A 26,769-nucleotide genomic window follows, 5' to 3' on the forward strand; every position below is an offset into this window, starting at 1 on the left:
TCCGGTTTTCACACTTTTATTGTAAAGCTTGGGAATAATTACATGGGTCTTCCATTGACAGCTCAGCAAACAAACCGGAAACGAACCGAACCGGAGGGGGGTAGGGGCGGTGCCTGCGCATGCTCGCGGCGGGGGTGGGGGGGGTAGGTCGGAGAAAGATAAAAGACAGAAAGAGACAGAAATCATTACAAATCAACGGGATTGTGCTCGCAGCGCCAGGGACGGGGGTGGAGTGGGGGCGGGGCGGGGGCCCTTCCCGGGAGGAGCGAGGCGGTGGGAAGTGGCACTAACCAAGAGAAACACGACCCCAGTGTGGGCACCTGACGTGCCCAAAACCCCCCTCCCGACCCCACCCCCCAACACACGAGAGAGACACGGCCCCCCTCCCCACTCAGAAAACCGGAGGAGACACAGTCCCCTCCTCCCCACGGGCAAACACACCCGTCTGGGAACCCCACGGGCGAGAAACAGTCCCCCATCCCAGAGAAGTCCCGCGTAGAGACGCCCCTGAAGAGACTTTCTCATGGCCAACGCAAGCCCTCCCACCACCAGGAGACAGCCCCCACCCGGGGAAGAAATGGCTCCAGAGGCCGCGGGAAGGGGTGTCCTCAGGAGAGAGAGGTACCCCAGAGCCCCTAGGAGAAAAGACAACTCAGAGCTGTCCGGTCTCTTCCCAAAGTGCTGCAGGTCAGAGACCCCCAGAGCTGAGATGCAGGGAGGGCCAGGAACATCCCTTCCCAGACATGCTTCGGAGATCACCCTCTTCCCTGGGAAGAGAGATGGCCCAAGACTGACATGCCTTAAGGACTCCCAGGAGCCCTGGGAGGAAAACAGGCTCCCCAGAGAGCCTGGGTAGGGGGGAGACATGCTCCCATGATCCTCAGTGGGAATACATGGTCCCCCCAGAGATTCCCAAGGGGAGAGACATAGGGGCTAGGGAGACCCCAGAGGTGAGGGATGCTCCAGAGACCCTCCCAGGGGATGTGAGATACACTTCAGGGACGCTAGGAGAGAAGTATGTCCCCATATACCCTCCCCCTACCAAGAGACATGCTCTGAAGTAAGGGGGTGGGGGCCGACTAGGTCCCCTCTAGGAAGACACTGACTGGGTCAGGCTGGGTTTGAGGGGGGTCTCCTCTGGCCAAATGTCGCCTATTTGTACATAAAACTGTACGCGACACAAGGCATTGGGGAAGGGCATCACAGACCTAGGACCAACAGGGGTGGTCCCCAATGCTGTCACCCATCCCCTGCCCACCTTTGGTTTCACCTCTCGAGTGCCCAGGTGGTGACAGACTCAGTGGGCCCTGACCCCAACCAGGGGGTCAGGGGCCCTGCCTTCACCTGTGGAAGGGCTCCTCCGCTGTGCTTCTCAGCCCTCCCAGCCACCTGGGCCACCCCTTCCTTCTGGCTTCTCCATTGTGCAAATTGCTTCTCTGCCCTTCCACCCAGTGCTCAGGGGTCTCCAAGACCAGAGCAGGATGCCCAGGCCACCAGGGGCATCTGGGGGAAGTCCCCTGACCCCAGGAATGCCTCCTGTCTAGACAACCCTCTCCACTAAGCAAATGGGCCTCATACAATCTTCTTGCCAGAATCCTGGCTTCCAGGACCCAGGACAGCCCTGGAGGCCACCGCCCCACCAACCGGGCACCTCACGATACCAGCTCCACCACTATTGCACCTGCCCCGTTTGTGCAGGGGGAAGGGACTGTCTCTTTAACAAGCCCCAGCCCACTTCCTGGGCCTCCCCCAGGGAAAGGAGCCTTTGGCCAACCCCTAGACCTGGTTGCTGTCACCCCAGCCCACTCTACCTCCTATACTCCGTAGAAGGAAGGGCTGTGTACTCTGGGGCCACCAGCCTAACAATGCTCTCCTTCCCAGCACTGTTACTCCAAGCCAAGTTAGGGGGAGGAGCAGAGTACAGGGTGATTCTTCAGCCCCCTGGCTTCTCCAGGGTAGAGGTGGGGTCTCTGGGGTTACAGGAGTCAAGACCCCAGCAACACAGCTTCCAAAGGCACCAGACAACCCAGCAGCCTGTACCCACCCCTCCCACCCTTGGGCTGCCCCCCAAGCTTAGACTAAGTCAAGCAAGGGCCATACCCTGAGTCTTCAGCCTCCCAGCCTGGGCCCCTGGGGAGCTGAAGAGGTATGGGCCAAGGCAGTGGGGCTTTCTGGAAGGAAGAGGGACCGAGGCTTTGAGATGGCCACAGTGGGAGACAGGGGCTCTTCAGGATGCCCCTCACACCCTGGCCCCCTGAGGTGAAGAAAGGAATCCCACCTCATCATGGCTGACTGGGCTTCTCTTCCCCCCAAGCTCCCCACCCACTCCCCCACGGGACCCCTGACCCTGGTAAAGGGAAGCCCAATTGGAAGAAGGGGGCCAGGAGCCCAGGGTGCCCTGAGGCAGCCCTTCCCACCCCAAGATCAAGGCAATGGTGGTTTTACAGGCTGACGGGTCAGTCATGGCAGGGGCTGGGCGTGGGGGGCAGGGAGGAAGCAGGGTGCAGGTCCCCCCTACTGGGGGCAGCAATCAGCCACCCCCTGAGCAAACCCTCCTGCTCCCAACTCACCCAACCAGGCCAGAGGCACAGTCATCCTTCCCCTGTCTAGCTGCCCCCCACAACCTCAGGGTCCCTCTGTGATGCTCATCTGGATGTGGGGGGCCAGCCTGAGCGGGGATCCCCCCCCAGGGCACAGCGTAACAGTTCCAAAAAAATAGAGATTTGTATTTTTTAAAAAAAATTAAATAAAAGCCCAGCTCTGCTGATAGGCAAATGTTACCCCAGTCCCCACCCCCACCCACCTGTTGTTTCCCTGGCCTGCACCCCCATCCCACCACGGCCCCAGGGTATTTACAACATGGAACAATAGAGGCCCAGGGTGGGGAGCACTGTGGCAGGGAGTAGGGGACATAGGGTAGGCCCCCCAGAGGGGTCCCCCAAGACAACACAACATCAACAAGAAAAGTTGCAAATCAGGCAGAAATGGGGACATCATTCCAAGGTCCTTATATACAGACACTGCATGACCAGCAGGGAAGGGAGGGTCCCAGATGGGACAGACATGGGCATGTGGTGGGCAGGTGGGTCAGCCCAGGAGTAGTACAGGAAGACAAGGCCTCCGCCCTGCTCCCACCCCCATCCCCACCCCACCTTTGGTAACAAAAGCCCTTCAGGGAGCCCCTGGTGGTCAGGTGTTTCCTCTGGGAGTTCCCAGAGAGAGGGGCTCCCCAGTTCAGCCCTGCTTCAGTGCTGGAATGGGGGCATCCTATCCCCGCGCTGGTCGGCCATGCGGGAAACAATGAGTTAAAAGTGTTGCCCACCCATGATTCCACCATCTGCCCAAAGTGAGGGGGGGCTCCCTGGAAGTCGAGGGCTGGGAGCCTAGTCATTGTAGAAGAGCCCTCTTGGGCATCAGCTGGGAAAGCCCCGTAAAGGGGAAGAAGGGGTTCACTGGGGGCTGGGGGCTGAAGTGAAGGGAGAGGACCTGGACCCTGCAGGGGGGAAGGGCCAGCGTGGTCATGAAGCCAGAACTCCCCCTCCCCTGACTTGGGGCCCTGGCCAAGGAAGTCCACGCTGGAGGGGTCAGGAGTGGGCCCTGGAATGGGCCCATCTGGGAGCTGGCCGGTGGCTGGATGAGGGGTTGGCCGCCGGCCAGAAGGGGGCTCACAGGTAGATCTCACGCTTGGCCGTCTGGGCAGATGCCGTTGTGGCTGCGGGTGGGAAGTCCGAGGTCTGGGTCAGGGGGATTTCCTCCAAGGTGGCCGAGTCCTTGCAGGAATCATGGCTACTGTGGGAGAAGGCACTGTAGGAGGGCAGGAGGCGCACGGGGGCCGTTTTGGTGTTCCGGTCTTCCGGTGGGCTGGGGCTGCCAGCGCCCGCAGGCTCCTGCCCTCCTCGGTCCTGGTAAGGCACGAAGGTGGAGAGTTTGAGGGCGCTGCTCTTGGTCCGGCGGCTGGGAGACGACTGGCCAGGCATCCAGCACGTGTCGGAGTGACCAAACTCGCTGCACTCCCGTGTACATGTGCCTGTCATTGCGACGTCAGGCAAGGGGCGCAGGTCTACGGGACAGAGCAAGGGCAGTCGTCAGGTAGGGCGGCCTTGCAGCGCTCTGCTCCGTGGCCTCCCACCGGCACCGCAGAGCTGGGGAGCACACCCCTTGCTGCCCACTGAGCTCAGAGGCACAGGCACCCTCAGAGAGACACACGCCCTTCCACCATCCACTGCACGCTCACCCTCTCTCACACACGATCTATCCTTAAATAGACACATTCCTTCCCTCCTTACCCACCCTCCAGCTCTGCTTGCACACACCCATCACATCTGCCCTCAGACAGGTGCACAAACACACCACTCATCCGCACTCTCCGCCATCTGTCTCCAGACACACAGATCCACCCTCCAGCAGGGGTGAGGAGCCCCCCACCCTCATTTAAGGAGTCTCTCTCTCTCACTCTCTCACACTCACACACACACATACCTGCCCTCAGATAAGCGTGGACACACAAATCTACTCTGGGCATCTCTATTCTCAGACACAGAGGGCTCATACCTTCCTTCTGAACCCTCTCAAGCCTCACCGTGCCCCCAGCGGTCCTGGAAGCCCACCCTAGCGCAGCAAAGCCAGGGAGAGGAGATGACCTTCTGTGTGGGGAGTTCACACACACACACACACACACACACTCACACACCCAAAAGCACACTCATGCAGCCCCTCTCCACCTCACTCCAGCCCCTGCACCATCCACCACCCCTGGCCTTTCCCAGCTCCCTGCCCAGAACACCCTCGGGAACAGGAGTTGGCCGCCTGACATCAGCAGTAGCTGGTGTGGTTGCTGGGCAGCAGGGTCTCCATGGGAACAGTAAGGCCATGAGCACTTCCTGTCAGTTGCCCCCATCCTGCCCTCGCTCAGGGACAGTACCAGGCGGTCACCCCCCTTAGGGGATGTGACTGAGCAGCGCTGCCTGGAGCAGGGGCTCCCCTGACACCACCCATCCAGACTGGGCCTCCAGCCAGTGCAAGGTGAGGAGGGGACAGCTCTGCTGTTAACGCTCAAAGCACCGAGGCTCTTCAGCTCAGGGCAGAGTCGGGGGACCCACGCTGGCCCGGAGCAGAGCACGGGCACTGGGGGGGTGGGGCCGGGTGCCGGGCCGAGTCCCCCAGACCCCAGACCCCAGAGTAGCTCCCACATACCTGGCACTCCACCTCAGGGCCTGCTCCGACCAGCTGGCTCTGCGCGGGGCACAAAAAGGACGAGATGCGCATGAGACAGAGCATGGAGGGCAGGGTGGGGGCGAGGGCACTCTGCGACCTGGGGCCTGGGAGGTCAGATGAGGGCCCGGCACCCAAGGGCTGGGAGTAGAACTTGGCATCCTTTGCGGATGCTGGGAAAGCTTGGATTGAGGGAGGGGGCCAGACCCCGGGACAGCTCCAAGCTGGGGAGTCTCTCCATCCCAAGGTGAGGCTTATTTAGGCTGCCTCTCCACAGGCTGCTATGGATTCACACACACACACACACACACACACACACACACACACACACACTCTTCACACGTTCTGACAGCATACCTACCACACGTGCCCACATTGACCTCTCCTCCGGCCAGCAGCTCCCTTCTGCCGTCACCCTCCTGACCCCTCCCAGACAAGCCCTTCCTTCCCCTTCCCAGACCTCCCCACCCCTGGCCTCAGCCAAACCCTCTCCTGCTCCTCCCCACAGTAATGCCCCTCTCTGACATCCTCAGAGCACCCAGGGTCCCCTCCCTTTTCTCTGAGCCTGTTATGGCACCCTCTTTCCCTCAAGGTCCCCTCAAGGTTCCATCACCATTACCTGAGCCCACTGGCTACCATTCTCAGGGGTCCTGTCCCCAGGGAGGCAGGATAATGTCTGTCGTGCTGAATGCAAGGTCTCTGGAGTCAGAGAAGCCTGGGTTTGAATCCCTCCCAGCTGTCACTTCCTACTTGTGGTTGTGGGTAAGTGGCTCATCCTCTCTGACCCTCAGTTTCCTCCACTGTAAAGCGGGCACAACGAAGTTCTCAGGTCAGAGAGTGGCCGTGATGATTAAATAAACATGAACCCCAAAGCACTCAGCACAGTAATTGCGGCCGAACATACAGTGAGCACAGTAAATGGAGGAGATATTTTTCTAAGGCCTCGTCACCATCTCTGGCCTCCGCTCATCCCTGGGGTGCCCCGACCAGGCTGACAGTCCTCACCGTTCTCAGGGTGCTCCATCTCTCCTATGCTGCCATCGGGGGTGGTGCGCTCATAGTGGTCCTCAGGCAGAGCCAGGGGACCGAGCCGGGGCCCCGAGGAGGACTTGCTGGATGGCGTCTCAGACTCCTCCAGACCACTGTCGTAGTAACTGTGCTGGGACGGGTCCTGCAGCTCCTGGGCCTGACTGGTGGCGGAGAAGGTGACGCGGCGGTGAGGTAACTGCAGGGAGAGAACAAGTCAGTGCCAGCCCGCCAGGCTGCGCTGCGGGGCCCATCACCACACCAGGCCCCAGCCTCAGCCAGGCCCACCCCAGACCTCTCAGCCCCTCAGCAGCCACCAAGAAGAGGCCCAGCCCCCTAGCACAGCACAGCCCCCGGAAGGCACACACCCCAACAGACGACTTCCCCTTAATTCTAGACAGCTCCCAGTACCGCCAAGACCACCTACTGAAGTCCCAACACAGCACAGGCCCCATGTCACTGCAGCCCCCAGACACCATGGTAAGCCTCATCCAGCACCACCGCCGGTTCCAGCGCAGCCTCCTGACACCAGCAGAGTCCCAGCCAACGCCCCTGGACAAGCAGAGCCTTTAAACACTAGCAAGCCTCCGATTTCTAGAACAGCTCCCTAAAAGCGGGTACCGACTCCTAATTCCAAAACAGCTCACCAACAGTCCCCTAATTTCCAAACAGCACTCCCCAAACTCCAGCTCCTCACCTGTCTCATTGCTCTTGTAACTTCCCATTGCCTCCATCCAAGTGAGGTGCCAACCTCTTTCTGATCCTGTTCCTCCGCCTGGTGTGTAATGCTGCAGGCCAGGTGGCCTCAGGACTCCCTGCCAAAACCGCTCCCACTCAGCCCCCCTGTCCCCACTTCATTCCCCTCCAGAGATGCCCGGGGGAGTGGGAAAAGGTGGGAGGGAAGAAGGAAAGGGGGCCAGATAACAACCAGGCCACCTTGGAGGTGGGAGGGTGGAACAATGGAAACTCCCTCATCCTCCAGATCAGGAACCAGTTTTAAATGTAGGGGGTTAGGGTCCAGGAGGACCTGGGCATGTGGGAGGGGCTTGGCTGCCATCAGGGGTCAGGAAGGCTGGCCTCGAATGACCTCGTAGGAAACAGGAAGGAGCTTCTGGGAAGGACTGTGGGCTTGGTAGAGCCAGAACTTAGAAGCTTGCACTGGGGGCTGGGGAAGGGGAAGTAGAACTATGACAGGATGTCCCCAGCTGGCAGCCCTGTCTGCCTGCCATGGGTTAATGATAACCCCAGGAACCTGGCAACCTCAGCTGGGTTCCCGGCACAACCAGCCAGTCACCCAAACACCCACCTAGGACTGCCACTGGTTTTCCTGCCAACCAGAAAGTAGTTGTGGAGGGCACAGCACCGGGTCCCCTAGAGGGCAGGGGTGAGAGCCACCCAGGCCCAGGGCCCTGCTGAGGAGTCTCTGGGCCCCCTCCAATGCTCTAAGACTTTGTAAGGGCTTTGTCTTTCCTTTAAAGCCCTCACACGGCAGTTTTCAAGATAGCCTGAAGAGGTGGTTCCAGGATGGCAGACCCAACCTCCTGATACCCCACGTAATCTCCATCCCATTCAAGGCAGCTGGAGTGGGGGAGGCCGTCAGGACAAGGAGCTTTGGAGCAGATGGGAAGGCAGCCCAGAATTGCCTCCCATCTTGGCTCCCGCCCCTCCTTCAGGAAAAGGCAGCCCTTCTTGGGGATCCATGCTGTGATCAGAAACACTGAAGGATGTGGGCGAGGACGAACAAGGCCCCCCAAATCAACCCGACTCATTGGGCTGAGAGGCTGTAAAGGAGCACCATCCACCTGGTGTCGGAGTGCATGGGCTCTGGCCGGGGTGGGGGTGGGGGTGGGGGGGCCGTCCAGGAAGCAGGGCAGTCTGGTCGTTGGGGCTTCCCTTCCTCCCGCCCCGCAGAATCTGCACCCGCTAGTCTAGGGTTTCATTCAGTCCTGCCCACTGGGCACGTCACTTGGTCTCTTTTTCCTGACTCTTTTCTGTAAAACGGAGGGTTGGGTTATACTCAACACCAAATATTTCCTTTAATCCCCTACTATTAAATCTTAGAAAGCCTACATCCTAAAACTCTCTCAAACTCTAGCCCTGTAGTTCTAGACATTTGCTGGATATTTCCAATAGGCTGTCTCTACTGGCCCTTCGGAGTATCAGGGCCCAAATTCTTTTTCTTCGGTCAGCTTCTGCATGGGTAATGCTCTGTGTCTCATCACTGCCCGGTCACCCAGACTCGGAAGGATGAAGTCTCTCTACCTGGGAATCCTGCTTAGTTCTCCCCTCCGTCCCCATCACGCTCCACATCCAATTATCCCTGAGTCCTAAAGGTCTTTTCTCCCTAAGCTCAGCGAAATCCATCCATCATCCCCATTGCCACCAGCTTAGTTCAGACCATAGAGTTTCAGTCCTGTACCTTCCCTTCTACTCCTTGTAAGTCTACCACACACTCCATGGAACTTTGTAAAACTCAGTTCACCCAAAACTCACAAGCTCTCCGGGGCTCCCATTTCCTCTTAAGGAACTTCTGGCAAGGTATCTGTGTCCTTTACAACCTATAGGTCTTCCAGTCTTTCTTGTAGCTCTCTCCTACGCCCTCCGCTGCAGCCAGAATACTCCCCTTTCTGCCCTCTCCCTGCCCTGAACTTGGTTGGACTCACTCCTGACTAAGTAGTTGGCTCACGGAGTGAACCTCCTGCCCAACTCCTACTTATCCCTGAGTTTCACTCTCTCCCCAGGAGCCCACCCCACGTCCTATGCGTCTTCCCACACTGTGCTCCTCTAACACAGGGAGGGGGCACTCTGGTCAGATAAATGTGGAAACCACAGAGTAATACAAAGTGTAACAGGTTCCCCCTTTCGTGCAGGCTTCGCGGAGCCTTTAAGGGGACGATGTGATGATGCAGCCCTTACTACCAAGGCTCACTTGACCACGGAACCCCCTTTACAGCCTAATGGCTAACAGCAGACTCTGGAAGTCAAATTTCGTGATGCTTTGTGCTTGAATTCGGACTTCATTGCTAACTAGTTTTCACTTCTGTAAAATGAGCTTTATCATAATGACCTGTGTCACAAAGAATGATGAGCATTGAATGAGCTAGTTCACATAAAGTGCTTAGCATGGTACATTGCACCTAGTAAAAACTCAAAAAAAAAAAAAAAAGGAAGCAAGTAGTAGCAGAAGTAGTCAGGGGACAAGCTGGGAAAAGTTTTACTGTGGCACTTCTCACTTGACACTTAAGATTCTCAATGGCCTCATCTTCTCACTGGCACGCCTCGTACAGAGAGTCCGTTTTTCCGCAGGGCCTAGCACCGTACTGGGCACATGGTAGGAACTTGGCCTTTGTGTTTTGGTGATGATAGTGGTGCTGCGGTTCGGTCGAGGCCGAATGTTGGGAGAAGGTACGCAATGTGGCTCCATTCGCGGTTTGGATTGGAGCCAAGTAAGGGATAACCCCTCGGACTCTGAGAAAGAAAAGGATGGAGCTAAAGAATAGAAGAGCTGGTGGCAGCAAGATGCAAAGGAAAGAGAATGATTGGTCAGGAGTTGTGGGAGGTCACCCTGGAGATGATAATTTGTCCTGGAGACAGGAAATGAAACTAGATTTCACTTGCCCAGGCCCCACCTCTCCAAAGCCCCCTGGAGTTTTTACTTTGGGGCTACCCCCAGGGGATTGAGGGAGTTTGTGGACAGAATCAGAATAGAGAGCTGGCGCCTCCGACCTCCTGGGAGTGTCTCAAGCCTCTTCAGTCGCCATGGAGACAGGTTGCCTCTGGCCTCAGAGACTCACCCAGGACCTGAGGCCGCTCACCCACACTTTAGCCCTCCTCCCCTCAGACACAGCTAGGGAAGACCCAAGAGAGCAAGAAGTGAGAGTCGGAGAGAGAGAGAGTGAGAGCCAGCAACCCAGGTGGCCAGAGCAAGGAGCTGAAGGGAGGGAGGGCGCAGGTCGAGGATGTCTCTGCCCCAGTCAGCAGCGAGCACCCTAAAAGTGGGGATCCGGAGCAGGTCAATTGAAAGAGCTTGAGGATTCCCTCCCCTCTCTCTGAGCCTTCCCTCCAAGCAGCCCAGGACAGTGATCCCAGTGGGGACACACAGGGAAGGGCCGGCTGATCACTGGGTTGAGCAGTATTGGGATGAAGAGACTGGGAAAGGGACTTGGGAAAGTGTTGACCCGAGGGAAGGTGGCTGGTGTAATCAAGAGGGTCTCTGCCTGCACCCAAGGCAGGCAGGCTGCACTCCACACCCAGCAGGTGCTCTGTGTGAGTTCTGTGTGAGTTCTGCCCGAGACTGCTCAGTAAGGGCGCATTGGCAAGGTCAAGCCTCAGCCAGCGGAGAAAGGGCAGGGCTTAAGTGCATCCCCACCTGCCCTTTCTCGGTGGAGAGTGACATTCCTGGCGAGAAGGCCTCACAAACATGGGGTAAGGGACATGTAGAAGGCTACTGGGAAGGGCACTTTCCCTGGGACAAGGACATGGACACGGACGGAGAGGAAGACGTACATTAAGTTAGAGTTGAGCAGAGGGGCAGGTCTAGGATGCGGGAAGGGGCAGAAAGAAGGGACGGGAAAATTGTGTTGGGGCCTAAGGACAAAGGGCTGTTTCCAGTCTCTCTCACTCCTTCTCTCAGTTCCAGGAAAATAAGAAACCAAAACTCCAAAAATAGAGAACTTTATTGGCAAAGATAAATGTTTGGAACTGGGGCTGGGAAACTGGGGCCCAGCCCCAGGAGCCTGGCGTGGGGAAGAGGGTGACACACGGCACACACAGAAGGCACAAATGAGGAGGCCCCTCCCTGACAGAGTCCCCACCCAGTTACCTGCTAGGACCCCGGTCTCCCATTTCCCCCCAGAGAAGCACCATGGCTGGTCTCAGATGGAGACCCGGGTTCGGAGGGGACCTCGCCACTTCCCCTCCCCTTCTGCCCCCAAACCCTTCTGCTCACCTGCCAGCCAGCCCCCACCTGTAAGACACAGCAGCTGGTCCAGTGTCCCGGGATTTGGCAAGTCACAGGCCTCTCCCAGTGGGGAGGGAACAGGAGATTACACCTTCTCTCAATTTTCACTCCGCCTAACCCTCCACGCCTGGGTGAGGAGACCAGGACCCCGATATCCCTAGCTCTTTGGTCCCACCTCCCATGGCTGCCTTGGTCCGGCCCCCACAAGGGCTGGTGAGCACATAGGCCCGACACACCTGCTCTGTCACTCCCACACCTCAGTCCAGATGGCCCCGTGGTAGGGGTGGGGTGGGGGCTTGGGTGTGCTGAGCCGCAAGGTCTGGCCTACCTGCTTGTTGGGGTATTTGGGGGGATTGGTGCGGTAGCTGTAGTCGGAGTACTGCTCAGAGCCCGTGGACGTGGTGTCCCCAGTGCCCACAAATGTGTTCGCAGGCGGCAGGTCCTGTACCACCTGGTGCTTCTTGGAGGCTGAGGGTGACTGGGGCTGCAGCTGGATGGAAGGCAGTGGGGAGTTAGAGCGGTAGTGGCGGCCCAAGTCAGGGCTGCCTGGCGGGTAGTTGAGGGGCAGGTGGATGCGGGGGCTGTCCCCAGGGGCATCGCTCATCAGGTTGAACTTGAGGGACTTCTGCAGCCCGGCCTCGTCTTCATCCTCCACTGGTTTCACAGGCTTCGGGGACTTGCTCTTCTTGCCTTTGCTTTTGTTTCCCTTAGAGGCTTTACTGCTGGGTTTAGGGGTGTACAGGTCCTTGGTCTCCTTCTTCCCAGCCTGGTAGCCACTCTTGGCCTCCCGCTGCCGGCAATAGCGCACGAGCACGGCCAGGGCGATAAGCAAGGCCACAGCCACAATACCAGCCACCACACCAAAGAGGATGTTGCCACGCTGCTTGGAGCGCTCATATTCTGGATCCCCAGCAATGTCGATGTCCAGTGGCGTATCCAGGCTGTGGCCCAATAAGTTCTCCAGCAGCGTGCGGTTGGCCAGGGTCTCATTGACATAAAGGTGGACCAAGGCTGTGCCGTAGCGTGGGGGCTTGCCGCGGTCGCTGACCTTCACCACTAGACGGTGCAGCCCATGGTGGCGCCGCTCAATCTCCTTCTCCAGGGTGATGGCACCTGAACGTGACCCAATCTGGAAGAGTCCGTAAGGGTTGCCACCAGTAATGCTATAGGTCAGCTCAGCATTGACACCGGAGTCAATGTCCTCAGCTGTCACCTGGCTGACCGTCTCCCCAAGACGTGTCTGGGGGGTCAGCAGCCGGTGCGAGGTGTTGGAAGGGGCAGTAATGAAGGGTGCATTGTCATTCTCATCCAGCACATTGATAGTGACACCGACGTAAGCGGAGCGCGGTGGGACGCCACCATCTACCGCCTTCAGCTGGAAGGTGTAGGTGCTTTGCTGCTCCCGATCAAAGCTCAGGCTGGAGAGGATGGTGCCTGTGCCATTCTGGATAACAAAGTCACCATCGTCCTGCTCCACTGTGAGCTGTACCCGGGCATTCTCCCCTTTGTCCCCATCAATGACAGTCACCATGCCCACTGGACTCAATGCTGGCATGTTCTCCATCACTGAGAAGTTGTAGCCACTCAGCATAAACTTGGGGTCATTGTCATTGCAGTCCAGCACATTGACGAGGACAGTGGCTGTGCCCTGGAGGCTGGGGCTGCCCCGGTCGGCTGCCACCACCTTCAACTCGTAGTTTTCCCGCTGTTCCCGATCAAGGGATGTCTTTACCCGGATCTCTCCAGTCTCAGGTGAAATGGTGAAGAGGCCCTCGGCGGCCGGCTCAGGCTCCAGAGAGTAAACCAGCTCAGCATTGGAGCCCGAGTCAGCATCACTGGCAGTGACCTCAGCCACCACTTCATCTGGTGTATTGTTTTCTGGGAAGGCAACCTCAGTGACGCTCTGGGTGAAGACAGGTGCGTTGTCATTGATATCCACCACTTGCACCTTGAGGGAGTTGGTGCTAGAGAGTGGAGGGTTGCCAGAGTCCACGGCCACGATCACAATGGTGTAGTCTCTGTCTGTCTCGTAGTCAAGGGGGCTGGTGGTCTGCAGGAAGTACTTCTTCTTGCTGTCACTTCCCGTTTCACTGGCCTGGCGTAGCTTGAAGGGCACATCACTTGCCACCACACAGGTGACAGCTGCATTCTCTCCCTCATCTCGGTCAGATACCTGCACCAGGGCCACAGCTGTCTCTGCTGCCACATCCTCTGAGATGTTGGCCATCCCATCTTGATGGGTCACCAGTCCTATGCCCCGGATCTCAATGGTGGGGGCATTGTCATTCATGTCCTTCACAGTCACCACCACCTGGGCACGGGCACTCTTGGGGTTGGTGCCTCGGTCCTTGGCAAGCACTGAGAAGCGCAGAGTGCTTAAGTCCTCACGGTCCACAGGGCCCTGCACAGTGATAAGTCCAGTGTTCCTGTCCAGGCGCAGAAGACGCCTCACTACTTCGGGCGCCTGGTAGAACATGTAGTCGATCTCTGCGTTGGCACCTTGATCTGAGTCATTGGCCCTCACCTACAGAGCAGGGGAGGAAAAGAAGGAAGACAGGGATGGGTTAGTCCAGAACAGGAAATCAAGGGACACACAGGCTGCCTTTCCAACACGCAGGGCAGACGTGACGGGTCTAACGCGACACCCTTTCCCAGAGCAGCACAGGTACGGCCCCTCTCCCAGTCTGGACGCTCTGGCCCATTTTCCTGATCTACTTCCCTAAAGAACACAGATGCTGCCTGCAACTCCACAACCATGCTCCAAGCAACTGCGAGAGCTGGGAGAGGGTGGAGTTAAATTCTACACACCATTCCTGCACTCACCTGCTCAAATACGGGAACGAGGACCCAGTTGTCCAACTAGTACAGCCCTTCCGCCCAGTTAAATTGGCCTGCAACCCCTCTGAATGGCTGGAAAGGTGTGAGCAGTAGAGACGGTGTGTATGCGTGACATGTATGTATAATATGCACACACATACGCACGTGTGATTATGTAAATATGTGTGGTTGTGGGAGAAGGTATATTTGTGCACGTGTGTTTGCACATCAGTGGAGACCCGTATGTCCACCTGGAGGACACAGGTGAGGGGATTTCTTTTGAAAGCAGCCAGATAGGGATATGGGTCAGAGGGAGCTGGCCAGGCCACTGTTCTGTCAAACCGGGGAAACCTGTTTCTCCCCCTCCCACTGGGCTGGTGCTGGCTAGCCACCAGCTTGAGGAATCCAGCAGAGCCTGCAGCCAGGAGGGAGGGGTTGGTGCAGGCCTCAGAGCCTGCTGGCAGCAGGCTGGGCTCCCAGCTTCAAACAATGAACTGTCTGTCCCTTTGCACTGGGCACGCCCTCCCATGGCAACACTGAAGCATGCTCTATACAAACATGGGGGCCACAGGAAGCAGGTAGCAGTGGCCGCAAGTTAGGCACCAAAGAAATGCAATGACAGGTGGGCGGGGGGGGGGGGGGGGGGGGGGCGGGGGATGAGGAGGGAGGAGGGGACAGGCATAACTTGGCAGAGTTCTGGGGAGCAGAGCAGAAGTTTCTTAGGTTCAAATCCAGCTTCACCACTTCCCAACTATGTGACCTTGAGCCAATTACTTAATCTCCCCAAACCTCAGTCTACAAATATACAAAATGGGGACAACAATAGAACGTATTTCATGGGGTTGTGGTGAGCATTAGATGGAACAATACGTGTGAGTGCCTAACACGGCCTGACACATGGCAAGTGCTCCCTAAACAGCACTGATCCCTCTTTCTGTCTATCTATCCATCCATCCTCCTAACTGTCCATCTCTGAAAATCAGTCTAACACAGTGCTGGGCACCACACCCAATGGGCCTTCAAGCCACTGCTAGTCTCTTCGCCTTCCTGTCAGGACTTCTTCCGATACGGTGGAGACACTGGGGCTTGGGTTCCCGGCCACCCTGCTCTCTGCGCACCCCTGTAGGCCAAAGTCTCACCCTCTGAAAACCAAGCAGTTTCTGCTCTCCCACCTATCTATCTGTCCCCAACATTTCCATCATGAGTCCCACTGTCTCCCTGTCTCCAGCTTGGTCACCCAGCTTCTTATCTACTACTCTTGCCATTTTACCTCCCTCTGTCTGCCTTGGACTCGACTTCTGTCTGCTTCTCTCCCATCCCCACTCAGTCCTTTCTGCCTCTTTCCCACTGCTGGGTTCCTCCCATCCTCTCTCCCACTGGTCTCATCTCTGCCCCAGTCTCTGCTTCACCCAGCGGGAGGCGCGTCAGCTGCTACACACACACAGAGGCTCCAAAGCCAGACTGTTGGACACGGCCCAGGTGGAATCTGAACATATAGGCCAGATGATATCAGGCAAGTTTCCTAAACTTGACGAACTAAAGTCCCCCATCTGTAACATGGGGATAATGCTCACCTTGTGCCGTGCGGATTAAACGATATAACACACATGATGTGCTCGGAGCAGTCCCGGCACCTACGCTATCATTATTCACCCTCCCCAACTGTCTGTCTCCCTTTCCTTTCTCAGTGTCTCTTTTATGGCTTCCAGTCCACCAGCCTCTAAAAAAAAAAAAGGGTGGGAACTCCTCCCCATGCCGGACTTCACTTTGAGGACGCAGGACGAAGGGTTTCCTAGGACGGGTGCCTAGGACGGGTAACGGTGTCCAGGGCAGGCTGAGCCCTCCTCAGCTCCCTCACATCAAAGACAGACAGCTTCAGCCCATGGGGAAGAGAAAGGAGCTGGGGCTGGCAGGAGGCCAGGGCCGAGATGACAGTGGGAGATACACCCACCTGTCTACAGGGACGCTTTCTCTGCTCCCTCCCAGGCTCTGGCCCTACCAAGCTGCCCAGCCCCTGGGGCAGTTCCCACGGAGAGGGGTGCTGAGAACTTCAGCAGAGGCTACCGAACCCCCCCACTGTGCCAAGCACCCCACACCCATGGGTGCCCTATGCCTAGTGGAGGACGCCGGGAGGCAGATATCTGAGTACAGTTCTCTAGAACTCTGAGGACTCGCCTGGCTAAAATGATCTCCTCTGACTATGTCAAGCAGGAGGCTAAAGTAAGGCTCTGCCCTCCAGCTTCAGGAAAATCTCATCTGGCTAAAGGGCCCCTGCTTGGGAAGACACTCTCTTCTCTGGGGAGACCCTACTTGGACAAAAGGCGTTTCCCTTGTTCCAGCTCGGCTCACGTGGCTGGGAGGGGAAGATCAATTGACCTGGGAGGGGGTTTTACTTCTCAGAGATTTGACAACTTGAGTCTGCCTTGGGGAAGGGGGAATTACTGGTCACATGCTAAGTCGCTGTCACAGAAATAGCTTGATAAAGTAGTATCACTTGCTAGGGTGGGATGGGAAGGTCTCACCTAGCTGGGGCTGGGGACAAGAGGCCTTGCCATAGTATCCTGGTGTTTTGCCCCCTAAGTGAACAGAATTCTCACCAGCTTAGGGTGGGCTCCCATTTCTAAAGGTGGGTCACCCAGACAATGAGGTGGAGGGGACTCTCACCTGGATGACGGAGTGGCCTATTGGGCTGTTCTCAGACAGCTCAGCCTCGTAGGAGGGTTGCTCAAATTTGGGGGCGTTGTCATTGGTGTCCAGCACAGCGACCCGCAGCAGGGCGCTGCTGGCGCGTGGGGGGTTGCCACCATCCTGCACCTTGATGGTGAGGTCATAGGAGTCCCAGCGTTCCCGGTCCAGGTTGCCCATCACGATGAGCTGCGGCTGTTTCCCGTCCTGGTCCTCTGCCACCTGCAGCCCAAACAGCTCCTGGGCCTCGGGTCCAGCCTGCAGCTCATAGGACGCCACACCGTTGGGGCCAGCATCACGGTCTGAAGCCACTGGGATGGAGAAGAGTGAGCCGATGTTGGTGTTCTCCGGGATGGGCAGCGTGATGACTGGAGAGGCGAAGTTGGGTGTGTTGTCGTTGATGTCCTGTACCTCTATCTGGCCCTCGAGCAGCCGGGGACTGCCATTCTGCGCGAGGTCTGTGATAGACACCTCAAACTCCAGGATGCAGGGCTCACCGGGGAGCTGGTTTTGGCATTCACGGAGCCCCTCGCGGTCGATAGAGGTCTCAGTGGTGAAGATGTCACCTGTCCTGCCCTCCACTCGCAGGTACGGGGCACCTATCTCTAGTTTGTACAGGTGGCCCACATCTGGAAAACCGTAGTCAGCTGTGAGGCTCCCAATGAGGGTGTTGGGCGGCTGCTCTTCCGGCACCTTGTACACCACCTGAGTGCCGTGGCCTGGGGATGCAGCTAGCAGGAGTAGCAGTGCCAGCAGCATGGGGGGCAGCAGCAACTGTTGCCCCCCAGGGCCTGGGCTGGGCCTCAGGGGCCCCATCCTGGCAGGCTCCAGAATCAGGAGGGCTGCAAGGGGAAAAGGCAAAAGAGGTGGTCAGCTAAGAGGAGGAATCTGGGGCCCTGAGGTCTGCCCAGAACCAGTCCCCCACTCTCCCTCTCCCACCTATACACTATTGTCCTGTCAGGAGAGCTCAGCCCAGCACAGAGCCCTGAGTCTGTCCCAGAGCTGGGCGTAGCAGCTGGTGTCTGCCCCAGCTGGAGGAGCTGGTAAGGGACCTGGAACAGGTCTAGAGCAGCTCCCACCCCTGGAACGCCCTGACCCACCTGACACTCCCTCCTTCCCGCCCTGCTCTCTACTCAGGGCTTTACCCAACACCTCCTTCTCACCAGCATCCTGCCTTAGTCACTCATGGTAATTACCCTGATACTGAGATAGAGAGAGGCAGCTAGTGGAAAGGGTGAGGCCTCGAGCACAACCCCCCCTCTCCTACCACCACACACACACACACACACACACACACACACAGTAGGAGAGAGACACAGGTACCCCTTACACTCCCCAGACCCATACTCAGGGTCACTCAGATTGGCTGGAGGGGATGATGTCTTCTTTCTGTCTCCTCTGAGACTCCAAGTCAGTGTATGTGTATGAGTTATGACATCTCAAATCCTTCTTGTCTGACAAAAACCACCCATAGTGCCCAATGTCCTCCACCCCCCATGAAGGGCCAGCTTGAACTGGGCACCAGTCAAGGCCCAGAAACAGTGAGGGTTAAGCAGTTAGCCCTCCCCAGACTCCCTCCCAAACACACATGCCCCTGAGCTGGCAGGCCTGTGTGCATGTACCGTTGCCGGGGCGCCTCCCCACTCCCTCTCCCCCTTCCAAGGCAGATGTGGGGGAGACCCCAGATGCTGTGCAGAAGACAGTAAAGGACAAGGTTTGGGTCAGGACTGTGGTCAGGGCTGACTAGCCCTAGAATTGGAACTGGGAGTTGCCCTGGCCTGTCCTCAGCACCGGGGAGCCCAGCAGGTCTAACTGGGACAGAGGTGCCAATGACACCACCAGCCTTTCCCAGACCACACCCCCTCCAGTCTCTTGATTATGAACATCTGGCTCTATTTGATCCTTATCCTATAAACATCTGGCCCCTATTTCACACCTGGCCCGTCCCCACCTTACTAGGTCCAGTCCCATCTCTCCCTGCCCTCCCCCCGACCCTTCCAATCAGTCCTGTGTGCCCTAGCCAGCCACAGTAAGCCGTTCCTTCGGCCCGTCTCCCCCCAACTTTGTGGCTGTGCATTTGCAGACCCCAGCCAGATCCGCCACCTACTGTCCCAGTCCTGCCTCCCTCCGCCTGTCCCACAACACCACGGCCAGCCCCTCTATTCAAATCCAAAGTCTCTGGGCCAGCATTTTTAGCAAAGGGCTCAGGTTCAGTCCCTTTTCCCCACTTACACCTGGAATGCGTGCCCTACGCCTGGAAATCCCACCCAGACTCTATGACAGACCACACTCACCCCGCTGAAGGCAGCTTGGGTGCCACCGGAATCCTTCCCAGGCCTCTCCAGCCCACGGTGACCTCTCGGCCTCCAACGCACAGCGGCTATTGTCTGCCCCAATCCCTCAGACGTGAATCACTGCTGCTGGGGACACCGCCCGCCCGCGTGTGCTCCAGCACTGTGCGCCTCTTCCTGTGCTCTCTGCCTCCAGCAGCAACCACCCTGAAGGAAGGGACAGGGCTCCCTACATCAGCCCCCAGCTCCACCCATGCTCCTTCACGAATCCAGGCACACAGTAGGTGCTCATTTATGTATTCCGTGGTTGTTCACTGGACACTTAAAATGGGCCAAGCTTTGTCCTAGGTACTGCTGTGGTGGAGCTGACAGTGGTTCTAACTCAGTGGCTGTCAGTTTTGTGTGGTTGTGCCCATCTGGCACATGGACGGCAGCTGGGTGCAGAAGGGCAGGGACCATGACATCAGGCAGTCTGAGGCAAACCCCGGCGGCCCACTTCCTGGCTGCATGAGCTGGAGCAAATGATGTACAGCCTGTTTCCTGACGGGTAAAATGGGGATCGTACCACCTATTTCCCAGGGAGTTTGAAATCACGTGGGCTGAATGCCTAGCACACAGTGAGTCCTCAGCAAATTCCCCTCAAAACACAACTGTAGTTAAGTAGTTGTTTGGGAAATAGTCTGTGAATAGTTTGTCTTTCCTACAAGACGGAGCAGAGAGCAGGGGAGCCTCTGCTCTGTGGACTCCTAAATCCTCAAGATCCCACCCTGGACTCGGTATACAGCAGGCACTCAGGAAGGGCTCCTGAATGACCGATTATTTTAGCTCCCAGGCTTAACCTGTCCTGGCACTTTTGGCGTGGTCTTTGCTTGTTTTCCTGCCCAGTTCCCTTACTGAGAACCTGCTGGAGGCAAATTTAATCTTTCTCTGTTTAGGTCCATAGGACACTCTCAGCAAATGCTCACCGAGCACACAGATTCCTTACGCAAGTCAAACACTTCACTTCCTCCCCAGAGCCTGTCCAAAGCACAGCCCCTCCCTGGGCCTTCTCAGAATGTGCTTAAAGTATATGAGGCATTATCACATTACTGTGCGTTTGTTCCCAGCTGCAATCTTAATCTCTTTAAAAGAAGGGGGCACTTATCTGAAGCTCCATTTGGATTCACTTCCCAGCCGTGTCCCCTCTACCTTCGAGGACCAGGCACCGGCCTCATCTTACTACCATCACGCATGCCCCAACCCACACACCCCTGTCTCCAAAGAACCTTGCTCTCTTCCGGGCCCTAATTCTGCCCCTCCCCCTCCAAACCACATGCACAACACGAGATCACTGGGTGCACCAATCCCATGTGAAAGTCTTGGCAGGGTGGGGGTTACGAGGGAATCACCCTAAACCTGTCAAAGAAGAGAAATAAGGCAGTGACTTCTTGCCGCCACTCACTCTCTTCCGATCAAGGATTCTTAAGCTTTTTGGGTCACGTCCCCCTCTAAAAATTTTATGAAACTATGGTTCAGATTTTTCCAAGAAAAATGAATGCTCACAAATTTTGGCTACAAATCCAAAGGTCCATGGTCTGGCAGAGTTAGGGTGACTTTGACGTGTAGCTGGGGCTTCTTTCTCCACCTCAGGATGCCGATCCTCAGGCCTCCCGGGCAGTACAAACACAGACACTAGTGACCTGCCCCCACGCCCAATATATTCTCTCTTCCCCACCCCCCCCCACACACCTGACACTAAGATCCCTTACCTCCAGCTAGCAGACGAGCCAGGAAAGAACTGTGGTATCCAGCGTTTGAGCTGGAAAGAGAACCACAAAGGGATAGCCAAGACAGGAAGGTGTGGGGGGGAGGGGAGTTCCTGAGAGGTAGTAAGAATTTGGGGGGGAATGGGGATGGGGGAGGGTACTCAGAGTAGGGACAGGAGTTGAAGAGGGTTTAGGCCCTTAAAGCAACTGGAGAGTCCCTTAAAAATGAGGATTTTTCTGGCCCCACCCTTAGGAATTCTGATTCCTGAGAAAGGACCTGGAGAAATCCTCGGGCTGCTGCAATGGCCCCGAACTTCTGGGAACAACTTCGAGATACACTAAACCCTGCTTCAGAAAGAAGTGCAAACTCCATCATCGCTTTTACCGTCATCTTCCCTGTCATCACCAGGTCCGAGGCCACACGCCCTGAGATTTTACTACATTTACATACATTATTTCACCTAATCCTCCCAACCCTCTGAAGTGAGTACTATTTATTATTACACAGCTCCCCGCAGCACAGTTGATGAGACTGAGGCTCAAAAGGAATAATTAATTGTCTTCGATCACAGAAATAGTAAGTGGAAATCAGGGTTTGAGAAAGAACGCCTCTTCATATCCCAGAGCTTGGGGAAAAGGTTGGATGGGGGAAGGGAAGTCAACAGATATCACCCCCCATGGCTAGACTATGATGTTTGCTCTGTACCCACCCAACGCATGCGCGCACGCACGCACACACCACCCATCCATGCCTGGGCTGCCAAGCCTGCCAGGCAAAGAACAGAAAGAGGGCCTAGAGTTCAAGGACTGAAGGACCCCAGGCCTCCTAGGCTGCTTCAGGGACCCTAAACGTGCTGGGAGAGTCAGAGTAGCCATAACAACAGTGAGGCGGCCCTTCCTCACCCCTGCTCCCTGAACTTTGCCCCAGTGGTTAGTTATCGGGAGTCATTAGTGCCTGACGGAGCCTTTGAAGCGGTTAGTACCTTATCTGCCCTCCCCCAAGTCCTGGCTGGCTTCCTGGCAAGACTAGCCCCACCTCTGCCCAGTGACATGGGCACCCAGGACCCTGAGAAGCCAAGGCCTCAGTAGGGACGCTGACTTATCCTTCTCAGGCCTAAGGAGCACAGTGAGGTGTGAGGGGGCAGAGTCCAGGGAAGGCCAAGGAAAAACACCATCTGTGTCAACACCTGGGGAGGGTTCACCTGGAACCTTCATTTTTGGCTCACCTGGGGGACCAGGGTCCACTTCCTGCTGAATGCTGTGTCCACAGAGGAAACACACAGAGGCAGCTCTCAATGTCCCAGTGACCAGGTCAGCCCTGGGCCCCCAAGCCCCCACTCCTGCACTGTTACACAATAACGCCGACACTGTGAGCACAAAACACCAAAGGAACAAAGTGAACGAATGTCCGGGAGGGGAGAGAAGCAAGCAGGGTTGTCGGGGTGGAGCTGTTCAGAGACCTCCCGCAGTGAACAGAGCCAGCCCTCAGCTCCTCTCCCTGCTCCTTCACAACCCTCTATTAGCCTTTGCAGGGCTTCCAGCACCTGCGTTCTTCGATCAGATTGTCGGGGTTCAAACCCTTGCTCTACCACTTCCTAGCTGTGTGACCTTGGCCAAGTGACTTCACCTTTCTGAACCTATTGCCATACTGTGAAATAATAAATTCTGCCTCTTGAAGTTATTTGGGAGAATTAAACGAGTGAGAACTGATGCACCAAGGTCTATTACATTGTAAAAGATATATAAACATATCTATACCTATATGTATATATGTGTGTGTGTATAGATACACACACACACATATCCTTATCACTCACTAAAGCATTTTATTCCCCAGCCTCAGGCACACAGTAGGTGCTCGTTGGTTCAACAGATACACAAACCAATGCCCTCCCCACTGGGGGGGCCTGTGAAGGCGAGGAGGGCATGTATGTCACGACTGCACTGCATCCTCACCACTCGCCATGGGCCCTGGCAGTTAGGTGCTCATACACTGTTGAAAGGATCTCTGCAGCACCGCTCTCCTTGCTCACGGTAGGGGCGGCCCTCAGCCCGTATCCTAAGGGCCTCCTCCTCTGCCCACCCCCCACACCTTTGCAGGCCCTCTCCTGGCCCTTCCATCCCACTCTTCCCTGCAGTTAGCTCACTCTCCCTAGCCCAGCTCCTCTGAAGCAGCAGCCACAGCAGCAGCTCCTCTGCCGGGAAGACGCCAGCCCAGCATGACACCCCTCTCCAGCCGATCCCTTTCGGAACTAGAGTTTGGGTTTGGGCGAAGCGCGGAAACCAGACCCGCTCCACCACCACACTGTCCCTGGCCATCTCCGGAGATCTTTCTCATCCCTTTCCCCTCAGCTCCACCCCGTGCCTTGGTATAGTCGTGGTCACAAATTTCAATCCTTCCAGGCCTCCACGTCAAGAAAGTAACACCCTGCCTCTCCCCAGACACACACTCAGATCTCTGGGCTGCCACCAACACCTCCTGGGTTCCTTCTTTCCTGGCAGTGAACGAGGGTTGGCCCAAAGCAGGTAATGAAAGGCGTCTTCTGGCACGACGTTCTGGACTCTGCCGGCCAGAGCAGCCCCCTGCCTACCCCGACGTGGTCCGTGGGCGCTCCCCGCACACACCCGGTTCGCGGAGAGTCTCCTCCCAGAGAACGCAGGAGTGTTGGGGGTGGGGGGAGAGGGGGTGATGGCTATAGTTCCTCCACCATCCTGAGGCTCCGGAAGCTCCACCCCCACCTGGGCCGCGCGGGGCCTGGGGGAGCTCGGCGAAGGCTGAGCGCCGCGCGGTGAGAAGGCTCCTCAGCCAGCGGGTCCCCCTAATGCGCCCCCAGCCCCAGGGGCCGCTGCGGGAAACCTCTCCTCCTCCTCCGCATCTGGGGCCTCTCTGCCTAGGGTCCCCCGCAAGCCCGCGTCGGCGGGAGCCACGCAGAGGGCGCCAGGAGGGATCCCGCGCCGGAATCACAAAGCGTCGAGCCAGGCCGGGCGGGGACGTTCTCATAAAACCGACCCTCTCGCGGCGGGAGGAAAGGGGGGGCTTGCCCGGCGTTCAGTCCTCAAAGACCTCAACGCCGGCCCAAATTTTCCTGCTAGAAGGAACAGTCGCCGACCCCTGCTGGGGAAATTGAGACCAGAAGTCCGGGCTACCGAGGATAGCCGGGGGGGTAGGGGTGCGAGTTCACCTCACCTACAATTTTGCCCCTGCGCGGGCCGCGACCTCCGGCCCCAGGGCCTTGCGGGCGCACAGGACTCTGACCAGCAGCCGGGAGCCCGCGGAGGGGGCGCCCAGGTGTGAGAGGGGAACAGGTGTGCTGGGGATCCAGGCGGCTCGTAGAACGCAGCTAAACGGTCCGAAGAGGGTCGCAAATACCACCCCAGGATTGCACCCACCGCAGCCCCGGGGAGGCGGGATGGCGCCGCCAGCCAGGTCCAGCTGGTTCCGGGAATATCCGGCCAGACGGCCCCGGAGTGGGGGTGGGGGAGGCGCCGGCGGAGGAAGCCTGTCCCGCCGGCCTCCAGGGTTCCCGCTGTGCCGGTATTTACAATAAAATGTGATTAAGGTGACGGGGCGCTAGGGGCTCGCGGGGCGGCCTCGGCTTCGCCAAACGGTATCAGGCCTCCGAGGGAGAGGGACAGAGTGTGTGTGTTTGTGTGTATACGCTACAAGGTGTAATGTAACACTGTTGGTGTAAGGTGTGTGACACCCACTGTTAGGACGTGTGAAGCAGTGAATTTTGTGACTGTGAGGCGCTGCTGCAGGTGCCACTTACTGTGTCAGGGTGTGTGCCCTCGAGGCGGGTGCTGAGATACTGGGCTGTGTGTTTATGTGGGTGCAGTCGAGGGGTGCCAGACGACCTGTGATGTGTACCTGTGTTCTGGCCAAGGAGAAGGTAACATAATTTGTGTTAGGGTGTGTTCCTTTGAGGAATGTGTGTGTGTGTTGTGTGTGTGTGTGGCTAGGTTTTGAGTGTTCATCTGGCAAACTGTGGCATGACACTCTTAAATGCGGGCACGGGGTTGTGTTTGTGTCCGAATGTCACACCGGTTGTGTTCCGTTGCTCCGTATGGCCAAGGGTTGCCTGTCCCTGCCGCTGAACGTGCAGGCGCTGAAGCGGGTTCTGAGCTAGTGACGGTGCCCCAGTGGGCGCTGGTGTGCGGGAGGTATGTTCACATATGAATGGATGTATGTATGCGTGTACTTATGTCCGTGGTCTGGTCCTCAGGGTGCCCGCGGGGAGCTAGAAGCGCCTGAGTGAGCAAAGGTGGTCGCCCAACAAGTGTGTGTGCCTTGTGGGTGAGGGTCCTTGCTGTTTCGTCCTCGGGGAGCCCCCCCAAACTGGGGGCAGCGCGCTTCCCCAAGACCATCTTCATCCCGCGCGCTCCTAGAGTCTCCTACCCCCGCGGTTTCAAGCGAGCACGGGTGCGGGACGCCGAAGCTGGGAGCCGGTTCAGCACCCCCTTTTCTCCAGTCCGCTTCTCGCCGCGGACCTCGGAGGCCAGGGTGCCCCGGCCGCAATCCCCACTCAGAGCTCCCATTCTCTCCCACCTCTGCCCTGGCGCGCCGAGCACGACACGGCCCCCTCGGCCTCGCTCGGATGGCCGCCCCTCCCGCAGCTCCCGCCGGCCATGGCCGCTCACGGCCGGGAGCCACGGCCGCCTCCATCGCCGCTGGATCCTTACCCGCCTCGGGGCAGCACCGGCCGCGGGCCTTGCAGTCCATGAGCCACCACCGGCCCCGGCCCGGGCTGCGGCTCTGCACGGCTCAGGCTGGCGCTGCGGTTCAGGCTCCGGCTCCAGCTGGCTATGGGCGCAGCAGCCCCAGCGGCTCCGCGTCCGCGCCGCGCTCCCGCTCCCCGAGTGTGCGAGGCGGCGGAGCCAGCAACGAGCAGAGCGCAGAGCCCGTCCCGCCCCCTCCCTCCTCCTCCCTCGCGGCCCGCCCGCCCGCCTCCCGCCCGCCTCCCCGCCCCCCTCCACCCCGGCCGGGAGGTGGAGCTCGGGACCGCTCTGGTCCCACTGGGAGGGGACCCCGAGCACCGCTCCCAAAGCTAAGAGCCCCTTTGCTATCTTCCCACCACCCGGGGCCCGGATACACAGGCCGGCCCCCTGCCTGGCTCTTCCCTTTGCACTTATCCCACCCGAGCCTGCGTCTGGGACCCCTCCCGAATTCCCTTCCTAACCTCATTCAAACACCTGTCCCTACCCTGCCCCCTGGGAAGCCGAGGCTGGAGAAGTGTCTCCACCAGTGCCTTCTTCCATGGGCATCTGTTCCTCCAGATCCATCGTCTTCCCGCCAGGACCCCCAGGTCGCCCGTGTGGCCCTCCCCTCCCACTGCGCTCCGGGCGAAGTCCACCCCTCCCCCTCTGGCCGAAGCCGCAGAGCGGTCAGCCTCTGTGACCGCAGCTAACCGTGGAGGTGGGGCTATGGAGGGGACCGTTGGAGGTGGAGGGTAATGGGACCCTGGGTCTCCTCTAGAATGAGAATGGGGGAAATAAGCAAGTGTGAGAATGAGGTGACGCACCCCAGTCAGGCTATGTGAGGGTCCCCCAATCACCTGACCTCAGGGCGTCGGGGAGCTGTGGCCCCACACATTTAGCAGTGACATACACACATTCGCACAGAGTCACACGGGCCCCTGCCCCGCGAGGCCGCGCAGTGTCACATGCCCTCGCAGTGCCACACGTTCCCTGTCACACTCACACTCACCGAGTCACACACGGTGTCACACGCAGTGTCTTACACATTTGGATACACTTGTTTCTCGCTCAGCTCTGGCTTTCTGGCGCCATCTAGAGGTCTCGGATCACCCAGGGAACTCCCTTTCCTTTGCTCAGGGTTTGGTACCCAGGCTCCGAAGTGCCCCAGTTCAATACGACCTCCCGCCTTTCGCCCCCTAGAGGCATAGGCAAGGTGTTCTAGGTCAGAACAATGAGGAAGGCAAGGTCTGGCGCTGGGTATGGAAAGACCTATTTTGGGATGACTGATTGAAGGGCCTCTATTTGCCATAACCTCTAACTCCTCTTCCTCCCCCACTTT

The 26,769-nt window shown here is 57.8% G+C and overlaps 1 protein-coding gene across 9 annotated transcripts; it reads right to left on the minus strand.

Moving 5' to 3' along the window:
* Positions 1-25,612, minus strand: PCDH1 (protocadherin 1). 9 transcript variants are annotated; one of them, XM_053912711.2, is made up of 7 exons: positions 23,923-24,175; positions 21,962-22,102; positions 18,994-19,197; positions 16,679-17,541; positions 11,526-13,721; positions 6,217-6,436; positions 1-4,060 (listed from the first exon to the last, which is right to left on the minus strand). In XM_053912711.2, exons 4-7 carry the CDS (start codon positions 17,513-17,515, stop codon positions 3,666-3,668), a joined length of 3,648 nt encoding a protein of 1,215 aa, XP_053768686.1. In that variant the 5' UTR covers positions 17,516-17,541; positions 18,994-19,197; positions 21,962-22,102; positions 23,923-24,175; the 3' UTR covers positions 1-3,665. The 9 variants fall into 9 exon arrangements, with proteins under 9 accessions (XP_053768686.1, XP_053768684.1, XP_071075600.1 ...); XM_053912713.1 differs by lacking the exons at positions 18,994-19,197; positions 23,923-24,175 and adding exons at positions 5,194-5,232; positions 25,416-25,611 and having other exon boundaries at positions 3,922-4,060; XM_053912709.1 differs by lacking the exons at positions 18,994-19,197; positions 23,923-24,175 and adding an exon at positions 25,416-25,612.
* Positions 25,613-26,769: the final 1,157 nt, after the last annotated feature.

The sequence above is a fragment of the Desmodus rotundus genome, chromosome 10 (assembly GCF_022682495.2).
Source record: "Desmodus rotundus isolate HL8 chromosome 10, HLdesRot8A.1, whole genome shotgun sequence".
NCBI classification, from domain to species: Eukaryota; Metazoa; Chordata; class Mammalia; order Chiroptera; family Phyllostomidae; genus Desmodus; species Desmodus rotundus.